We start from the raw sequence: 20,534 nt of genomic DNA, 5'->3' as shown, positions 1-20,534 counted from the left end.
CTGCTGCTGTGTATTATAAAGAGATTTCAGACATGCTCAATCAATATCAGTATCTGCTGCTGTGTATTATAAAGAGATTTCAGACATGCTCAATCAATATCAGGGTCTGCTGCTGTGTATTATAAAGAGATTTCAGACATGCTCAATCCATATCAGGGTCTGCTGCTGTGTATTATAAAGAGATTAAAGACATGCTCAATCAATATCAGGGTCTGCTGCTGTGTATTATAAAGAGATTTCAGACATGCTTAATCAATATCCGGGTCTGCTGCTGTGTATTATAAAGAGATTTCAGACATGCTTAATCAATATCAGTATCTGCTGCTGTGTATTATAAAGAGATTTCAGATGTCTCAATCAATATCTGGAGCAGCAGTGTGGAGTAGTGGTCAGGGGGCTCTGTACTCTTGACTGGAGGCTCTTGTGTAGGTTCAGTCCCAGGTGGGGACACTGCTGCTGTACCCTTGAGCAAGCAGGTACTTTACACACTGCTGCTGTACCCTTGAGCAAGCAGGTACTTTACTTAGATTGCTCCATTAAAAAACCCAACTGTATAAATGGGTAATTGTATGTAAATAATAATATCACAATTGTAAGTCACCCTGGATACGGGTGTCTGCTAAGAAATACAATATAAGAGTCTGCTAAACAGTAGAATGTATGCTGTGCCATAGGAGTCTCATTGAAACTGCTGTGCCATAGAAGTCTCATTGAAACTGCTGTGTCATAGGAGTCTCATTGAAACTGCTGTGCAATAGGGAGTCTTATTGAAACTGGCATAGTCTTTTTTACTGAAGTTTATGCCATAGGGCTTCATCAGCAGGTTACAAGCTGACAAGCTAATTATTAAGTTGTATACCCTCTGTGTGTGTTTGTGTGTGTGTGTGTGTGTGTGTGTTCGTGCCTCAGTGAGTGTGTGTGTTTCCCTGTGTGTACGCGTGTTCATGTCTCTCTGTGTGTCAGTGTGCGTATTTCTCTGTGCATGTGTCACTGTGTGTGTGTTTCAGAATGTGCACCTGTGTCTCTGTGTTTGCGTGTCTATGATGTAAACCAATCATTCTGGTTTTCAAACAGCTTGCAGAGCAATAGTGAATCACTCAAATTGTGAATGAATGTGTAAATAAATAAATTAAACAAACTAATGAGAGAGTGGGAGGGAGAGGGAGGGAGGAAAAGGAAGTGAGAGAAAGAACAGCAGGAGGGAAAGCGAGAACGAGTGACTCGTTTGGAAGTGTAAAGGGATGAACTAATGAATGAATCAACAAATTAATCACTGGAATTCTCGAGACTGAAAGATACATAGAAGTTTATAACCGTTTGTCTGAGGGATGCTGTGACAGGAAATGACCGAGGTTGAGACTCAGAGACAGTTTAAACGTTCAAAAATAAAGTTTTTAATAAACAAAAATACAAAATAAACCGGCACAAGGGCCAACCAAAAAGGTTTTAAACATAAAATAAACAAAACAAAAAAAGCAAAACTTACAAAAATAAAGGTTTCCAGGCTGGGCGTTGCCTTCACTGGATTCAAAAACAAACAACCAGAAACACAGCCCACACAAAACACTCTTGTTTCTTCTCCTTCTAGAACACTCCCCCTAGCCAGGGCCTCTCCCCTGGCTTTTATCCCCTGTGGCTGGAGCCCAATTAATCAATAATTGCTGATTATTCAATTAGGGCTCCAGCCACATTCTCACATGTTTTCCTGGCACGGAGGAATTTAACCCCCTCCCTGCCAGTCCCAACCACGTTCTTAAAGACGGGGCAGTCCCCCGTCACAGATGCCTTTTCAAGCAGTCACCCCCTCAAATGTTAACATCAAAGCATATCAGTGTTTCTTTTTTTTTGGAATCGTCAATTATTTTTACCCCGTGATTTCTCCCCAATTTGGAATGTCCAATTGTTTTTAAGAAAGCTCCTGTCTCACTGCTTCTACAACCCCCCACCCCACCTCCCCACCTCCCCCCCCCCACCCCCGCAGTGACTCCTCCTCGGCTGGGAGAGGCTGGAGACAGACAAGCGCACTCAAGCTTTAGTCCTCTGAAACAACACCGTACTTCAAGCTGTCAAGTCAAGCTGTCCACTTTCTTCTTTCTTTGTTTTTTTGTTTCTTTCTTTCACACTGCAAGCCCAGTGTAACACAGCCGGCTCACAGGCAGGCGGGCGTCTGGCCACCCACAGGAGTCACTGGTGTGCGGTGAGACCGTGATTACCCAGCTGACTTGAGCCCCCCTGCCTGGGTGGCACTCTGCTAATTGTGCACTGTCCCCTGGGAGCCCCTTGGAAATCCTCTAGGAATCCCCTAGGTACCTCCTAGGAGCTCCTGGCCACAGCTGGCGATGGCATAGGCCCGGATTCGAAACAGTGCATTCTGCACTCCAGGGTGTGCCTTTACAGGATGCACCACTCGGGAGTCCCCTATTATTGTTAAAGATAATAAAATATTATAATCAGATTTGTAGGTCAACAGATCCACCATAAATAAAGCGGCTTCTTGTTCCTGATGAAGTCATTTCCACCGTGCTGCTGATGTGCTGCTGTGTGAGAGTGCTAATCTGGAGTGAAATGTGTTCAGGCTTTCACACACACACATTGAGAAAGACACACACATTGAGAGACACACATACGCACACTGGAGCACACACACACACATTGAGAGAGAAACACACTGAGACACACACACACACATTGAGAGAGAAACACACTGAGACACACACACACATTGAGAGAGAAACACACTGAGACACACACACACATTGAGAGAGAAACACACTGAGACACACACACACACTGAGAGAGAAACACACCAAGACACACACTGAGACACACACACACACACATTGAGAGAGACACACACTGAGACACACACATTGAGAGAGAGACACACACACACATTGAGAGAGACACACACACACACATTGAGAGAGAAACACACTGAGACACACATTGAGAGAGAAACACACTGAGACACACACACACACACATTGAGAGAGACACACACTGAGACACACACTGAGACACACATTGAGACACACACACACACACATTGAGAGAGACACACACTGAGACGCACACATTGAGAGAGAGACACACACACACACATTGAGAGAGACACACACTGAGACACACACACACACATTGAGAGAGAAACACACTGAGACACACATTGAGAGAGAAACACACTGAGACACACACACATTGAGAGAGAAACACACTGAGACACACACACACACACATTGAGAGAGACACACACTGAGACACACACTGAGACACACATTGAGACACACACACACACACACACATTGAGAGAGACACACACTGAGACACACACATTGAGAGAGACACACACGCACACATTGAGAGAGACACATACTGAGACACACACACACAGAGAAACACACCGAGACACACACACACACATTGAGAGAGACACACACACACACATTGAGATAGACACACACTGAGACACACACACACATTGAGAGAGACACACACAGAGACACACACACACACATTGAGAGAGACACACACTGAGACACACACAAATTGAGAGACATACACTCACTGGAACACACACACATTGCAAGAGAAACACACTGAGACACACACATATTGAGAGAGAAACACACTGAGACACACACACACATTGAGAGAGAAACACACTGAGACACACACACACATTGAGAGAGAAACACACCAAGACACACATTGAGACACACACACACACACACATTGAGAGAGACACACACTGAGACACACACATTGAGAGAGAGACACACACACACACATTGAGAGAGACACACACTGAGACACACACACACAGAGAAACACACCGACACACACACACACACATTGAGATAGACACACACTGAGACACACACACATTGAGAGAGACACACACAGAGACACACACACACATATTGAGATAGAAACACACCGAGAAACAGACACACATTGAGAGACATACACACACACACACACACACACACAATGAGATAGACACACACTGAGACACACACACACATTGAGAGACACACACACACACATTGAGAGAGACACACACTGAGACACACACACACACATATACACACACATTGAGATAGAAACACACCGAGACACAGACACACATTGAGAGACACACACACACACACACACACACACACACACACACACACACACACACATTGACAGTGTTCTCCTCTATTCATTGTCTTCCCTGAATTATAGAAGGCGTTCCTGTTTTTCCGAGTATTCGGGTTCTTCTATAAATGTCACCAAAGTCTCCGAGCCTCTCTCTGAGTGACTGTTCGCCCAGTCAGTTCTGTTATGTGCTGAGAACATTATATCATTGGGTCACTCGGGGTCAGGGGTCACTCTTAGAGAGATCTATGACAGACAACTGAATAAATGTTCATTGAGACATGACTTCAAATCTGTCTGTCTATTTGTTTATCTGCCTTTCTGTCTTGTCTGTCATTCTGTTTATCTATCAGTCTATCTCTCTCCCCTCCCTTCTCCTCTCTCACACTCTCTCCTCTCTCTCCCCACGCAGGCTCGGTGTCTGTCTGGCTGTTGCTCTGGCTGGCAGTCTGCTCCCCTAGCCCTGCCTATTCCTGCCCCAGGCTGTGTGTCTGTTACCACTCCCCGATGGCGGTCAGCTGCCAGTCTCAGAACTTCTCGGCGGTGCCGGCCGGCATTCCCTACGACAGCCAGAGAGTGTTCCTCCAAAACAACCGCATCACAGAGCTGCGGGCGCAGTCCTTCGGCTTCCAGACACAGGTACCATCTTGCCCTGTTCACACTTCACATTTATTTGTAACCCCCTTTTCTCCCTCAATTTATAAATTGTTTTTAAGACTATGTCTGCCTCACCACTGCTGCTGCTGCTGCTGCGATCTCCCCCGCAGTGACTCCTTCTCGGCTGGGAGAGGCTGGAGATAGACAAACGCACTCAAGCTTTTGTCCTCCGAAACAACAACGTGCAAGCCCACACAATAATCTAAATGTAATTCAATTCCAGTACTTATTTTGTTCATATATGTAGTCTTTTACAGAGTTTTTTAAACATACATATATAATTACAGGAAGGTAGGATGTCGGAGACAAATTGAAAATGTATGGGGGGGTCCCTCTTTTAAGTGACACTATTTAACTGTCCCTTGAGTGCAGGTCTCTTAATCGAGGTTTGACTGTAACTCGAAATTGAGCTTGAAAATGATCTTCCTCTCTCTCCCCCACCTCTCTCTCTCCCTCTCATCAGGTCCTGTGGCTCTACTCCAACAACATCAGCTCCATCAAACCCGATTCCTTCAGCGACATGCGAGATCTGGAGGAGCTGGACCTGGGGGATAACCCCTCCCTGCGCACCCTCCACCCTGACTCCTTCCGGGGGCTGGACAAGCTGCAGAGCCTGCACATATACCGCTGCCAGCTGGGGACCCTGCCCGGAAACATCTTCAAAAAACTCTACAGCCTGCAGTTCCTTTACCTGCAGGACAACCTGCTGCAACACATCCAGGTGAGAGAGAGAGAGTTAGACCTCCTATCTAATACAGTGCACCTCCAACCCTGCTCCTGGAGCCCCCCCCCACCCCCCCATCCTATCTAATACAGTGTGTCTCCAACCCTGCTCCTGGAGCCCCCCCATCCCCCCCCATCCTATCTAATACAGTTTGTCTCCAACCCTGCTCCTGGAAAGCCCCCCATCCTATCTAATACAGTGTGTCTCCAACCCTGCTCCTGGAGCCCCCCCATCCTATCTAATATAGTGTGTCTCCAACCCTGCTCCTGGAGAGCCCCCTCTATCCTATCTAATACAGTGTGTCTCAATCCTGCTCCTGGAGAGCCCCCTCTATCCTATATAATACAGTGTGTCTCAATCCTGCTCCCAGAGAGCCCCCTCTATCCTATCTAATACAGTCTGTCTCAACCCTGCTCCTGGGGGGGGGGGAGGGGTGACAGGAGGCAGATACATACAGGAGAGCTATAACACAAATAATTTTAATTTCATAATTTAACATACAACTTTTTGGTAGTACTGAATTTTCATGTGCCAAATATCAATCTCTGTCCCTCCCCTTCCCCCTCCCTCTCTCTCCCCCTCTCAGGACAATCTCTTCTCAGACCTGGTGAATCTCACTCACCTCTTCCTCCACGGCAACCGAATCCGAGTCCTGTCTGAAAATGTCTTCAGAGGGCTGGTCAACCTGGACAGGCTCCTCCTCCACGAGAACCGAGTGCGACAGGTCAACCGCAAAGCCTTCAGGGACCTGGGTCACCTCACCACCCTGTTCCTCTTCAACAACGCCCTAACAGACCTCGCTGCTTCGGCCCTCTCCGATCTCTCATCCCTGCAGTTCCTCAGACTCAACGGAAACCCCTGGAGCTGCTCCTGCCAGGCCCGCCCTCTCTGGGAATGGTTCCGTCAGGTCCGGATCTCCAGCTCCGAGCTCCTCTGCGCCGGTCCCGAGGAGAGGAAAGGTCTAGATTTGAGGTTCTTGAGAGAAATCGATTTCGCTCCCTGCCCCATGATGCCTTACTATCCGAGAGCCCGCGTCACTTACACCTTCAGCACCAGAACGAGATGGTGGTTCCCCAAATCGGGCAAGGCAAGCGGGGGGAATTCGGACAAATCTAAAGGCTTGGATGGAAAGAAAGGACAACAGCAAGACAACAGTTACATCAGTCCAGATAAAAGTCAAACCAAAAGTTACGAAGCTGAGTCCACATTGACGAAAGTTAAAGAGCAAGACTACTGGGAGAAATATGAAAACGAAGACTCCACTATTCGTTGTTACAAGTTGGATTGTTTGAAAGAAGCAAATGGGAAATCCAGAGGCGTTTGTCCAGACGCGTCCCTCTTTCTCCTCTCTCTCTCCCTCACTCTCACCCTCTCCCTCTCTCTCACCCTTCACTTTCTTTTTCCTGAAACCATGTGAAGAGCATTTGTGAATTTCCCCTTAAAGTCTATATTGAAAAGATATTACGATTCAATTACTGCTCTGCAGTGTTGAGTTTCCTATAGACCAGCTCTGCTCTGAAACTGCTGTGCGATAACACCGTGTAACAATTTTTTATTTTTTTTTGGTTCCTGGGTAGTAAGTGTTATTTCCTAATTGCTTATGCCTCAAAAGTATAGAAAATGGCTATTATTCCCCACAAACTTTGCTTTTGTGACCAGGACAGTGATATTTTGAAATTTACCTATTTTCCAGAACATTCCAGATAGATTCAGTGCTGAGTAAACTTGGAGTAACTTCTAGAACTTTCCAGTAATATAAATAGTAGTATAAATACAGGGGCCTTAAGCCCACCAGTTCAGTTTAGTTCCACCTGCCTAAGTGGATACATATCTGCATTTTTCTGAGATGGCATCAAGAGGCTGCAATGATGGCATTCCTGATGGGTCTCCAAGGCGGTTTTACCAAGTTTCCCTGCTATCTTTGCCTTTGGGACAGCAGGGACACCAAGGCGCACTACCACAGGCGGGACTGGCCACAGCGGACCGAATTCTCTGTGGGAAGGAACAACGTCAAGTGGGAGCCACTGGTGGACCCCCGGAAGGTGCTGATGCCACCACTGCACATCAAATTGGGCCTTATGAAACAATTTGTCAGAGCTCTAGATAAGGAGTCGGCAGCCTTCAGGTACCTTCAAGACGTCTTCCCTAAGCTGTCTGAGGCAAAGGTCAAAGCCGGTGTCTTCGTCGGACCACAGATAAAGAAGATCCTGGAGTGCAATGAATTCCCCAAGAAGCTCACTAGTAAGGAGAAAGCGGCTTGGAACAGCTTTGTCGCAGTGGTTCGGGGCTTCCTGGGCAATCACAAGGCCGAAAACTATGTGGAGCTGGTTGAGACTCTGGTGAAGAACTACGGCACAATGGGCTGTAGGATGTCCCTCAAAGTCCATATCCTTGAGGCTCATCTTGATAAATTCAAGGAGAACATGGGAGTGTACTCGGAGGAGCAAGGCGAGCGCTTCCACCAGGATATACTGGACTTTGAACGCCGCTACCAAGGACAGTATAACGAGAACATGATGGGAGACTACATTTGGGGGCTGATTCGTGAAAGTGATTTACAGTATAATCGTAAATCTCGAAAAACTACTCATTTCTAAATCTTTTGTAGTCATTTTTGTATTACTTTAGTATTAATACATGTTAATTTGGATTCATATGTTGTTTTTTTCTGACTTTATGTGAACGAAAAGATACAAATTCGCCCGTTCTCATTGGAAATAGGTAAATTTCAAAATATCACTGTCCTGGTCACAAAAGCAAAGTTTGTGGGGAATAATAGCCATTTTCTATACTTCTGAGGCATAAGCAATTAGGAAATAACACTTACTACCCAGGAACAAAAATTGTGTTACATAGTGTAATGAGTCTTATTAAAACTGCTGTGCGATAATGAGTCCTATTGAAACTGCTGTGCCATAGGGAGTCTCATTGAAACTTCTGTGTGATAGGGAGTCTTATTGAAACTGCTGTGCCATAGGGAGTCTCATTGAAACTGCTGTGTGATAGGGAGTCTTACTGAAACTGCTGTGCAATAGGGAGTCTTATTGAAACTGCTGTGCGATAGGGAGTCTTATTGAAACTGCTGTGCGATAGGGAGTCTCATTGAAACTGCTGTGCAATAGGGAGTCTCATTGAAACTGTTGTGTGATAGGGAGTCTTATTGAAACTGCTGTGCAATAGGGAGTCTTATTGAAACTGCTGTGCAATAGGGAGTCTCATTGAAGCTGCTGTGTGATAGGGAGTCTCATTGAAACTGCTGTGCAATAGGGAGTCTCATTGAAACTGCTGTGTGATAGGGAGTCTCATTGAAACTGCTGTGCGATAGGGAGTCTTATTGAAACTGCTGTGCAATAGGGAGTCTCATTGAAACTGCTGTGTGATAGGGAGTCATTGAAACTGCTGTGAAATAGGATAAGTCTCATTGAAACTGCTGTGCAATAGGGAGTCTTATTTAAACTGCTGTGCGATAATGAGACTTATTAAAACTGCTGTGTGATAGGGAGTCTCATTGAAACTGCTGTGTGATAGGGAGTCTTACTGAAACTGCTGTGCGATAGGGAGTCTCATTGAAACTGCTGTGCAATAGGGAGTCTCATTGAAACTTCTGTGAAATAGGATGAGTCTCATTGAAACTACTGTGCAATAGGGAGTCTTATTGAAACTGCTGTGCAATAGGGAGTCTTATTGAAACTGCTGTGCAATAGGGAGTCTCATTGAAACTGCTGTGCAATATTGAGTCTCATTGAAACTGCTGTGAAATAGGATGAGTCTCATTGAAACTGCAGTGCAATAGGGAGTCTTATTTAAACTGCTGTGCAATAGGGAGTCTCATTGAAACTGCTGTGCAATAGGGAGTCTCATTGAAACTGTTGTGTGATAGGGAGTCTTATTGAAACTGCTGTGCGATAGGGAGTCTTATTGATACTGCTGTGCAATAGGGAGTCTTACTGAAACTGCTGTGCGATAGGCAGTCTTATTGAAACTGCTGTGCGATAGGGAGTCTTATTGAAACTGCTGTGCAATAGGGAGTCTTATTGAAACTGCTGTGCAATAGGGAGTCTTATTTAAACTGCTGTGCAATAGGGAGTCTCATTGAAACTGCTGTGCAATAGGGAGTCTTATTGAAACTGCTGTGCAATAGGGAGTCTCATTGAAACTGCTGTGCGATAGGGAGTCTCATTGAAAGTGTTTGAGAGAGACCCAGGGAAAGCACTGTTTTAAAAGGAACTAATCTAAAAAGTTATATAAAAAAATGAAATGGTGTCTTTCCTATAGACTTGCTCTGTACAGCTCTGCAGTGTTGATCTCTCTTTCCTTTTAACCTGTTCTGTACAGCTCTGCAGTGTTGAGTTTCCTACAGACCTGCTCTGTGCAGCTCTGCAGTGTTGTTTTCTATAGACCTGCTCTGTGCAGCTCTGCAGTGTTCAGTTTCCTATAGACCTGCTCTGTGCAGCTCTGCAGTGTTGGTTCCTATAGAACAGCTGTGTGCAGCTCTGCAGTGTTGAGTTTCCTATAGACCTGCTCTGTGCAGCTCTGCCGTCTTGAGTTTCCTATAGACCTACTCTGTGCAGCTCTGCAGTGTTGAGTTTCCAATAGACCTGCTCTGTGCAGCTCTGCAGTGTTGAGTTTCCTATAGACCTGCTCTGTGCAGCTCTGCAGTGTTATTTTCTATAGACCTGCTCTGTGCAGCTCTGCAGTGTTGAGTTTAATATAGACCTGCTCTGTGCAGCTCTGCAGTGTTGAGTTTCCTATAGACCTGCTCTGTGCAGCTCTGCAGTGTTGAGTTTCCTATAGACCTGCTCTGTGCAGCTCTGCAGTGTTGGTTCCTATAGACCAGCTGTGTGCAGCTCTGCAGTGTTGAGTTTCCTATAGACCTGCTCTGTGCAGCTCTGCAGTGTTATTGTCTATAGACCTGCTCTGTGCAGCTCTGCAGTGTTGAGTTTCCTATAGACCTGCTCTGTGCAGCTCTGCAGTGTTGAGTTTCCTATAGACCTGCTCTGTGCAGCTCTGCAGTGTTGAGTTTCCTATAGACCTGCTCTGTGCAGCTCTGCAGTGATGAGTTTCCTATAGACCTGCTCTGTGCAGCTCTGCAGTGTTATTTTCTATAGACCTGCTCTGTGCAGCTCTGCAGTGTTGAGTTTCCTATAGACCTGCTCTGTGCAGCTCTGCAGTGTTGAGTTTCCTATAGACCTGCTCTGTGCAGCTCTGCAGTGTTGAGTTTCCTATAGACCTGCTCTGTGCAGCTCTGCAGTGATGAGTTTCCTATAGACCTGCTCTGTGCAGCTCTGCAGTGTTGAGTTTCCTATAGACCTGCTCTGTGCAGCTCTGTTCATAATGAATTACAAATTACACTTCTTTTAAAGTCTTTTGCCATTTCTTTCCCAGTTTTATGTCTCTCTCTCTCTTTGACTTTCTTAATTGATACGAAAATCCCTACAAAATATTCTGCAACTGTTTTAAGATGTTTAAAGATGATATATATATATATATATATATATATATATATATATATATATATATATATATATATATATATATACAAAATGTGTTTCAGATGTTACAATTTGAAACTGTTTTCTTTTTAGTTTGGAATTGCGTGTATTTTATTTAATTTAAGTGCAAAATGACTATTTTTTTTTTGAAGGGACTGGTCCATTTAGGTGCAGTCAAAGAGAGGGGTGAGGGAGTTTGGACTAGTAATAATATTGTAATAATAATAATAATAATAATAATAATAATAATAATAATAATAATAATAATAATGCACAATAGCCTTAGACCAATCACCCCCTATACTAACTATAATGGACTGTTCCGTGTTACTTTGTACTTTTTTTTTTAAAAAGGTGTTGGATTGACTGAATTTGTGTAATTTTAGGAATTTGTTTATAAAGTTGTGTATTGATTTTTTCATTTATGTATTTATTTGTTTATTTCGTTCATTCATTTTCATAAGTGTTATTTCTCAGGAATTTAAGATTTACAACATTTTATGGATTTTAAAAACAGCACTGTACTGTACTGGAGATATGAGAGCCAGCTAATTCAATACAGTCCAGTCTAATCTAACAGCACTGTACTGTACTGGGGATCTGAGAGCCAGCTAATTCAATACAGTCCAGTCTAATCCAACAGCACTGTACTGTACTGGGGATCTGGGAGCCAGCTAATTCAATACAGTCCAGTCTAATCTAACAGCACGGTACTGTACTGGGGATCTGAGAGCCAGCTAATTCAATACAGTCCAGTCTAATCTAACAGCACGGTACTGTACTGGGGATCTGAGAGCCAGCTAATTCAATACAGTCCAGTCTAGTCTAACAGCACTGTACTGTACTGGGGATCTGAGAGCCAGCTAATTCAATACAGTCCAGTCTAATCTAACAGCACTGTACTGTACTGGAGATATGAGAGCCAGCTAATTCAATACAGTCCAGTCTAATCTAACAGCACGGTACTGTACTGTACTGGACATTTTGGTAGGGAATGTGTTCACATGCGACAATTGACAAGCTCTTACCAAGATGGCAGCCCAACAACAAACAGAAAAAAAAAACGAAAAAATATTTTAACTATTGTCATTCTTTTAACAAAAAAAAAACATTCTGTGTTGTATTGTGTTGTATTTTTATGTATTTTTGTAAAAAAAAAAACATGTTGAATAAATGCTTTATTTAAAAAAAAAAAAAACTAAAAAAACACCTTTTGTGTTTCCTCTTTTCAAGCAAAATGCAATGGGACTTTATTTGATTTCATGCGAAACACACATACATCAAATATATTTCTGTCAATAAAAACATAATTCTTAAAGGTTATTAAATTAGTTTTATCTTTTCTTAATGAATGTCTTTTAAATTTGTAAAATTATAACCCATTAAAATAGAACAAATCGACAGAAATTAATGCATTTGTCGCTCGTTACCCTTTTTCATTTTTTTATTATTATAAAGTCCAGCCACTGTAAAATATCAGAAATTATCGCGATCGCTAAAACCCAGCCCATCACTGATGTATCATGGGAACAAAGAACAGTCGTTTGAATTTGAATACGAATATATTCAATATTTGACCAAAAAAGAGGGGATATGGCAGGAAGACAAGTAAGAGAATAATCTTTTTTATTGTATTTTCTTAATTAAACAGGAAATAGGAAACTTTTTTTTTCTCAGCGTCTTTTCTGTGTTTTCAACGTGTTGTGTTGTCAGGATACCGTACACACTTAACTCGCTCAGTCAAAAATAGATTTTTTGAAGCTTAACTATTTATTTTTTTGTTGTAATATTTTAAAAAAATCTCCCAATTTGGAATATCCAATTGTTTTTTTATGGCGCTGCTGCAACTTCCCGTATCGACTCGGGAGAACGAAGACTCATCATGCGCATCCTCTGAAACAAACGCCGTCAGCCACCCTCCTCTTGTCACACTGCAAAAGCAAAGCCAGCCGCACCTGGCTGTAGCGGTGTTGGAGGAAACGCAGTTCCGCCCACAACTCGCAGGCGAACGGTCGCCACAGGAGTTGCTGGAGCTTGTTGAGACAAGGATTACCAAGCTGACCTAAGCCCTCCCAACCCGGGTGGCATTCGGCTTATTGTGCGCCGCCCCCTCGGTGTTCCTGTCGGCGATGGCATAGTCTGGATTGGAACCAGCGATCTCCAGGCTATAGAACACACCCTGCATTTCAGATGAAGCGCCTCAGCTGGATGCTCCACTCCCCCCCAACAATTCAGCAATTCAGTAGGCTACATTTGACCCGTTCAGTTAATCAGTGCAGTGTTTTTCACTAGTTTTCTGTTAGGTTCTCATCTGTTTTCTTTCTCAGTATTAGCCGTGATTTCCTGGAAAATGTGACAGTGGCGACCTGCAAGTTTGGTCCATCCATAATTAAATACTCTACTGCAGTTACTGCTTGCTCTTAAATATAACTCTATTTAATGTATTGCAGCTGCTCTTATTTAAACTGCCTTTACATTGATTTCCACATTCCATTTTGCACTCGTTATTCGTCCGATTTGATCTCCATTCTGCTTCCAAGCTGATGGCTGGGAAGCCTATTGTTTCTGTTAGGATTAAATAGCTACGTATTTTGAAATAAAGATGTATTCATTATTATGAACGTTAACAGAAAGTATATTGTATTTACTTTTCCCATGTGTGCTTGCCTTGTACAAATCTGACAGAGTTTCAACAAAGGCATTTGACTTGGGTTCATTAGTTAGCCTATACTGCCATCTACAGCATTACTGCGGGAGCCGTTTATTTCTTTTGGATATTTTCACAACTAACCATGCGAGCATGTAGTCGTGGCCGAGTGGTTAAGGCGATGGACTTGAAATCCATTGGGGTTTCCCCGCGCAGGTTCGAATCCTGCCGACTACGTAAGCTTTGTTTTTAATTGATTGTATGTGTTCATTGTTAATGCATGTTTAAAGCACAGGAAGTCTGAAATATTACTGGTTGTACTTCATATCGCTTCGGTTCATTTTGTTAAAGATTGTTCATTTTGGCACCATTACAAATGCTGTGGTTTCTTTAAAGAAGAAAAGCCATGGCCCGTACGGGGATTGAACCCGCAACCTTGGCGTTATTAGCACCACGCTCTAACCAACTGAGCTAACCGGCCACACACTCAAAACTTGATACTAGAACCCGAGGAAAATAAGTCCTGCGGACATTATGTGTTCTACCAAGATGTTCTCATGTTAAACTGAACAATAACACATTCAAAGTATTGGAAAGGCATAATTAGAGGCCTCGTCATAATGAGGCAGTTTAACAGTGTGAAGGATGTGGTGAGGTGCAGGCTTGCGGTGACTTTCTCTCATTTAACGAACTTGTGATTTGAATACTAACAAGAAAAACAAATCAAATTACCAAGCATTCGATGGACGTTTTAAGAAATAAATAAACAAACAGATTTGTCAGAAGTGGGATTCGAACCAACGCCTCCAGTGAGACTGCGACCTGAACGCAGCGCCTTAGACCGCTCGGCCATCCTGACTTACACCGACGACTTTGCACAACACTGCAGTACACTGCTGAACCTCCAATGTCTGACGCTACAGTAAATCACCTGGTGTGTGCGTGAACTTATTCTTTATCTGTTTATATTAAGGAGGGCGACCTTTTTCGTCGCATTCTATATGGGATCACAAGGACACTCCTCTTACAGACAGAAAATATACGGCAAACAGAGCGATCGCTTCACGGTTAGAAACAAATCAGAACAGTCTGTTAGCAAATTAACTTCATGAAAAAACCACACAGGCATTACATAAATGTTACAGATATGTATCGTAGACACAAAAGTTGTAACATAATTGAGTACATTTGTAAACTATCCGCCAGTAACAGACATTATCTCACATTATCTCTAGTTTCAAACGCATTATCACAGGCGGCACAATTACGACATGGAAAAAATCCAGTATATTTGTCCAGTACACCTAGATCTCTCGAACATTAAAATGAGTCAGCCCTTAAAAAATCATTACATAATCACATCACCAAAACATACATTTTACAAAAATAAATCTGTCATTGAATTAATTTTCCAGTTTTTCATTGCATTGTTTCTTCCCAAGTTCTTAATATCCATCCATATATAATCTTTCACTCTACCAAAAACAATTTTACAAAAATCAATTTCTGTTGCTTGATTTTTTGTTTTATTATACAGATTCATGTTTCTCAACAACCACAAAGCTTCTTTGGCACTGTTGATGATCAGCCATGCCTTCTTCCAATTATCTGTTTTTAAAGCCCCTCTTGGCCCATACATAATCACATTACATGTCAATTCATTTGTTTTGATAAATTTTTTTCAGAAGCACTTTTACCCTCCCCCAACATCCTTTAGCAAACTTACAGTTACAAAAGACATGTTCAACCGACTCAGTTTCTTTACAATCAACTCTTACACATGTATCTGTCATTGCCATTTGTCTTCTGTACATAAGCTGCCGACAAGGTAAGCGTGCATGTACAGATAGCCAAGCTATATGCTTCTGAGTATTAGATAAGCCAGGATATCCTACATTTCTCCACACAACTGTTGACACGTGTGCACATTGAAAATTAACTTTGATTAATTTAACATTTGCCAGTTTCTTTTTCTGCAAATCTCTAGGTTTCCACTTTGCTTTTGGCCAATCCATCAGATCATATTCTAAAATAAACCGTGAAGCCTTCTTGTATACAAAAGGCATCATCCAACTGTAGGGCACTGTCAAATTTATATAAATTAATCCCATCTTTCTTACAAAATGTCCAAAAAAATACCTGGCAAAGGACTGCATTTCTTATTCATCTGAAGAATTGTGTTAATTAGAAAACAGACAAAATTTACATACAAATAAAAAATGACATTAGGAAAACCTTTCCCTCCATTTTTCTTTTCCAACATTACAGTTTCCCTTTTCACCTTTTCCATTCTCCCCCCCCCCAAAAGAAAATAAACAGCTCCCTATTAATCGATTTGCAAGATGCTCTGTCCGGAGGAAAAACCTTTGCTACATATAAGAGCATTGACATAAACACCACTTTAATTATTAAAATTTTACCTTCCATTGACAACTTTCTGGGATTCCAGAAAGTGATTTTCTTTCTCACTTTACTCATCACCTCCACCCAATTCCTTACCCCACTCACATTTTTATCAAAAATCATGCCTAAAACTTTAATGTAATCATTCTTCAATTTTAACATTTTCTTAATTTCATCTCTCTCCTCCCACTCCCCCATACAAAAAGCCTCACTTTTCTCCATATTAATTTTCGAACCAGAAGCTTTCCCATATAAAACCATAATTTTCAAAGCTTCCTGAATAGAGTAGAAGTCTTTACACATCAATGTCACATCATCCATGTATGCTAAGGCTTTAACCTCCTGATGATCAGAGCCAGGAATTACCACCCCCTCAATCTGTGTATTCTTTCTAATTTGTAAAAGTGCAGGTTCTAAACAATAAATATATAACAGGGGTGACAAAGGACACCCCTGTCTCACCCCTGACTTCACCTCAAAACCAGCAGACATAAATCCATTAACAATAACTTTACTACTGATGCCTCTGTACAGCATCTTCACCCATCTAATAAATCTTTGATCCAAACCCATGTACTCCAAAACTTTAAACATAAAACAATGATCAACCTGATCATAGGCCTTTTCTTGGTCAAGATTAATTAAACATAAAGGTGAATCTCTCTCCTTTGCATAGATACATGTATCTCTAATCAATACTAAATTCTCAGCAATAGCTCTTCCTGGAACACCACATACTTGGTCAGGATCAATTAATTTTGCCGTTATATTTTGAAACCTAAACATTATTATCTTGGACAAGATCTTATAGTCACAATTGAGGAGACTAATAGGCCTCCAGTTTTTCAGCTCCTCTTTTTCCCCTTTATTTTTAAATAGGAGAGTTATCAGCCCTTCCCTCATAGAATCACTCATTAGTCCACTGCTCAAACATTCATTGAAAACTTCTAATAAATCTTCTTTAATCACTTCCCAAAAGGTGCAATAAAATTCTATGGGCAACCCATCTGATCCAGGAGTCTAACCTGTTTTAAAAGAAAAGCATGCTTCTTTAATCTCATCCAAATTTATATCCCTCAACAAATCATTATTCTCTTCTAATGTTACCTTGGTTTCCAGACTTTTAAGAAACAAATCTTGTATTACAGGAATTGTTTCTCTCTTTTCATAAAGAGATTTATAAAACTCCTCTGCAATTTTTAACATTTCATCTTTCCCTTTCAGAACTCCCCCATTCTCAGTTCTCAAGCCTTGTAGACAACTCTTCTTCCTAAACATTACTTTAAAGAAAAACCTACTACAAGTCTCGTTTTCTTCCATGTAGTTGACTCTAGCCCTAAACATAACCTTTTTTTCCATTTCTAAAAATATCTTGTACAGTTTCTCCTAAATATCTCTTATTTCCTCCTGGAAATCAAACCCCTGACTCTGCAACCCAAACAAGTTTTGTAATCTTTTTTGTAACTTAACATATTTATTTTTCCTTTCCTCTGCCCTCCTCCTTCCTAGTGATATAAAATAGCCTTTTGTCCTACTCTTGATCATTTCCCACCATTCACACACCGAATCAAAACACACTTTCAACTCTTTCCACTCTGTATACCTTTTTTTAAAAGCCTGAACCAAATCCTGATTCTGTAATAATGCACAATTAAATTTCCAAAAACCTCTTCCATATTCAAAATTGTTAACCAGTTCAACAGATACCACCAAACTCTTGTGGTCTGAAAAAAAAAACAGTTTCCAATTCAACATTTTTCACATTTAAAAACTGTGAAACGAAACAAAAATCTATTCTAGAAAAGGAGGACTGTGCATTATTGAACCATGTAAAACCAGGGTCTAATGGGCAAAAGCATTTTGCTGCATCCTTCAAGTGAGCATCTTTCACTATTATTTTTAACAATTTTCCTGATTCATCTAAATTCCACTTCCTTTTATCAGCAGGTAACAATCCACAATTAAAATCTCCCGCCACTATTAGAGTTTTGTTGCTCACTAAAAGCAATCTTAAGTGTTCAAAAATATGTTCCCTCTCTGCACACGTTTCAGCCCCATAAATATTCACTAAACAAATTTCTGTTTCATGATACTTTATATCAACTGCTAACAAACGCCCTGGAATTATATCAGAAACAGATTTAACTTCAATATGAGGGTTTTTAAACAGAATCCCCAACCCTGCAGCCTTTTCTACATTTGATCCCGCCCACACAGATATCCCAACATTCCATTCCTTCTTTAAATTTGCATAATCATTTGAAAAGGAAATACTGCACTCTTGTAAAAATATAATATCGGCACTAATAGATTTAAGGTAACCAAAAACACTCTTTCTCTTATCAGTCCCTTTAATACCTCTAACATTTACAGAACATAAATTCAATATCATCATTGTATAAACACGAATGACAGAAAAAAACCCAAACTTAATCATTTGTTTGTCCCTTTTTTCCCCCTTCTTTTTCTCTCCCACGTTATGCCACTGATAGTCTCCTCTTGTGTTCTCAATATTATCCTTGTCGTTGATTGTATTGTTATCAACTCCTTTATCTTTGTATTTGTTTGTGGCAGCCATCTTGTCTTTGTCTTTGTCTTTGTCTTTGTCTTTGTCTTTGTCTTTGTTTGTGGCAGCCATCTTGTCTTTGTCTTTGTCTTTGTTTGTGGCAGCCATCTTGTCTTTGTCTTTGTTTGTGGCAGCCATCTTGTCTTTGTCTTTGCCTATGGTAGCCACCTTTTCATTGTTATCTGACTCACCCTCTGCTACAACTGCTGGTTTCAAAAATACAGACACAGCAGAGAATGTCTGCACATCTCCCTCCTCCAGAAATGTAGAGCCCTGGAAATCAGTTCTTTCAATTTCCAGCCCCCGAGTTGGAGTGTCTGGACTACTAATCACAGCCAGGCACTTTTCTTGCTTCCCAATATGTGCAAGTAAATGCTCTCTTTCCTGATCGTGCACAACATCAGGGGCAATATTAACCCCCCAGACTTTCTTTTTTGTTTTAGCCACAGCCTATTCTTCAGGCTTCCGTTTACCAGTCAGCTGTATTATCTCCATTTCATTATCACTGTTATCCTCCTCTGCAGAGACATCAGGCTCATTTTCCGAAAACTCTGAGCTATACAGGTCCTCTTTAAGACTCCTGTCTTCATCCTGCTGTTCCTCTGTTCTCTCTTTGCTGGCTTCCTCCTCCCTTTCAACATCCTGCTGTTGTGTTACTCTCTGTCCTTTAACTATATTGGTATACAACTCTGGGCAAGTTTTGAAAACATGGCCCTCTTCCCCACTGTGGCAAAGTGCCCCACCCCTGTGTGCATTTGTGTGCTCTGTGTTGTATATATGCATGCGTATGTTAATGTTGGTGTATAGATTGGTACACGGGATATAAACAGGTCTGTGTTTCACGTGTGTTTAAATTGTATATTTGTATTTAGGCACGGGATTGCACATCACGCACGTGCATTTAAAATATAATATGCGAGCACGGGGTTGCACAGAATTAATTCACGTGCTGGGATTCAAGTGAATAATGAATTAGTAATTGAATCCCAGCACAATAGTATATATAGACGCACATTTCTTGCACTCAGGGTTAGGTGTTCGGAAGAGGAGAACGGGTGAGAGAGAGAGGAGAGTTAAAATCATTAAAAGTAAAGTGTTTTGTTTGTACTCACCGTGTTTGTTCGTCTGTCCTGCACCGTCTGTTTAGTGTTTAGTCGTTTTGTATGTCTGTTTATTTTGACGCAAGTGCCGTGTCCTGTGTTTTTGTGCTGTTTGAAACCTTTTATTTGTTAATAAACGCTGAGTGCAGCCATTGCACTCAGCTCATCATCACCACCGTCTGTGTATTCCTTTTCTGGTCTGACGCCACCCACTCTGGCCGTCTTTGTGACACGTGGTGTCATCGTGGGATAGCCGCGCCTCCAAGCGTCAGACCAGGAGGGGTTTTGTTAAAAAAAAAAAAAAAAAAAAAAATATATATATATATATATATAATGGCAGAAGACGCCACAAAATGGCGGGACTGGTTCCTGGAGAATGCTGGGCTGGAGGCCCAGGCTCTGCCCATAGTCGTTCGGGCCCTGTGGATGATGGACAGTGAGAGATGGGAGGCCTATCAGCAGGAACACACCCCAAACACCTTGGAGGAAGGTGTGGAGTTTCTCCTCAGCTACCTGGAGGCAACGATAAACGGAACAGCAGCCCAGGTAGCAGGACCACCAGCAGAGGAGTACCTGCTGTCCCCATCTCCACCAGCAGAGGGTGAATGCCTGCTGGTTTTGCCTCCACAGCCCAAGCGGGAGACAGATAAAGAGGTGAAGGACAGGGAGGAGGAGTGCCGCCTAAGGGCCAGGCATCCACGGCGATGTAACAAGCCATCGTCGGGGTGCCTCCTCTGCGACCAGGATCACCTGTTCGGCGCGCACATGCCCAGCCGCCACAGCAGAGGGAGCCAGCACCGCCAGG

At 42.2% G+C, this 20,534-nt stretch overlaps 1 protein-coding gene and 3 non-coding genes across 4 annotated transcripts; 2 read left to right on the top strand and 2 right to left on the bottom strand.

Annotated features, from left to right (window-relative positions):
- Window positions 1-4,560: 4,560 nt before the first annotated feature.
- Window positions 4,561-7,093, top strand: LOC117395240 (reticulon-4 receptor-like 2; the record flags this gene model as incomplete). The annotated part of the gene is made up of 3 exons (XM_059019361.1): window positions 4,561-4,779; window positions 5,261-5,518; window positions 6,108-7,093. Coding segments are annotated over 3 exons (1,308 nt in total), but the record flags the coding sequence as incomplete, so codon positions are not given.
- A 6,722-nt stretch (window positions 7,094-13,815) lies between these two features.
- Window positions 13,816-13,897, top strand: trnas-uga (transfer RNA serine (anticodon UGA)). Its single transcript has one exon. It is a non-coding gene; the product is annotated as a tRNA-Ser (tRNA).
- Window positions 13,898-14,067: 170 nt separating this feature from the next.
- On the bottom strand, window positions 14,068-14,141 carry trnai-aau (transfer RNA isoleucine (anticodon AAU)). The gene has a single exon. It is a non-coding gene; the product is annotated as a tRNA-Ile (tRNA).
- Window positions 14,142-14,437: 296 nt separating this feature from the next.
- Window positions 14,438-14,519, bottom strand: trnal-cag (transfer RNA leucine (anticodon CAG)). The gene has a single exon. It is a non-coding gene; the product is annotated as a tRNA-Leu (tRNA).
- Between the last annotated feature and the right edge of the window lie 6,015 nt (window positions 14,520-20,534).

The sequence above is a fragment of the Acipenser ruthenus genome, unplaced genomic scaffold, assembly GCF_902713425.1.
Source record: "Acipenser ruthenus unplaced genomic scaffold, fAciRut3.2 maternal haplotype, whole genome shotgun sequence".
NCBI lineage: Eukaryota > Metazoa > Chordata > Actinopteri > Acipenseriformes > Acipenseridae > Acipenser > Acipenser ruthenus.
Note: the sequence above shows the minus strand (reverse complement) of the source record. Positions and strands in the feature narration are given on the sequence as shown.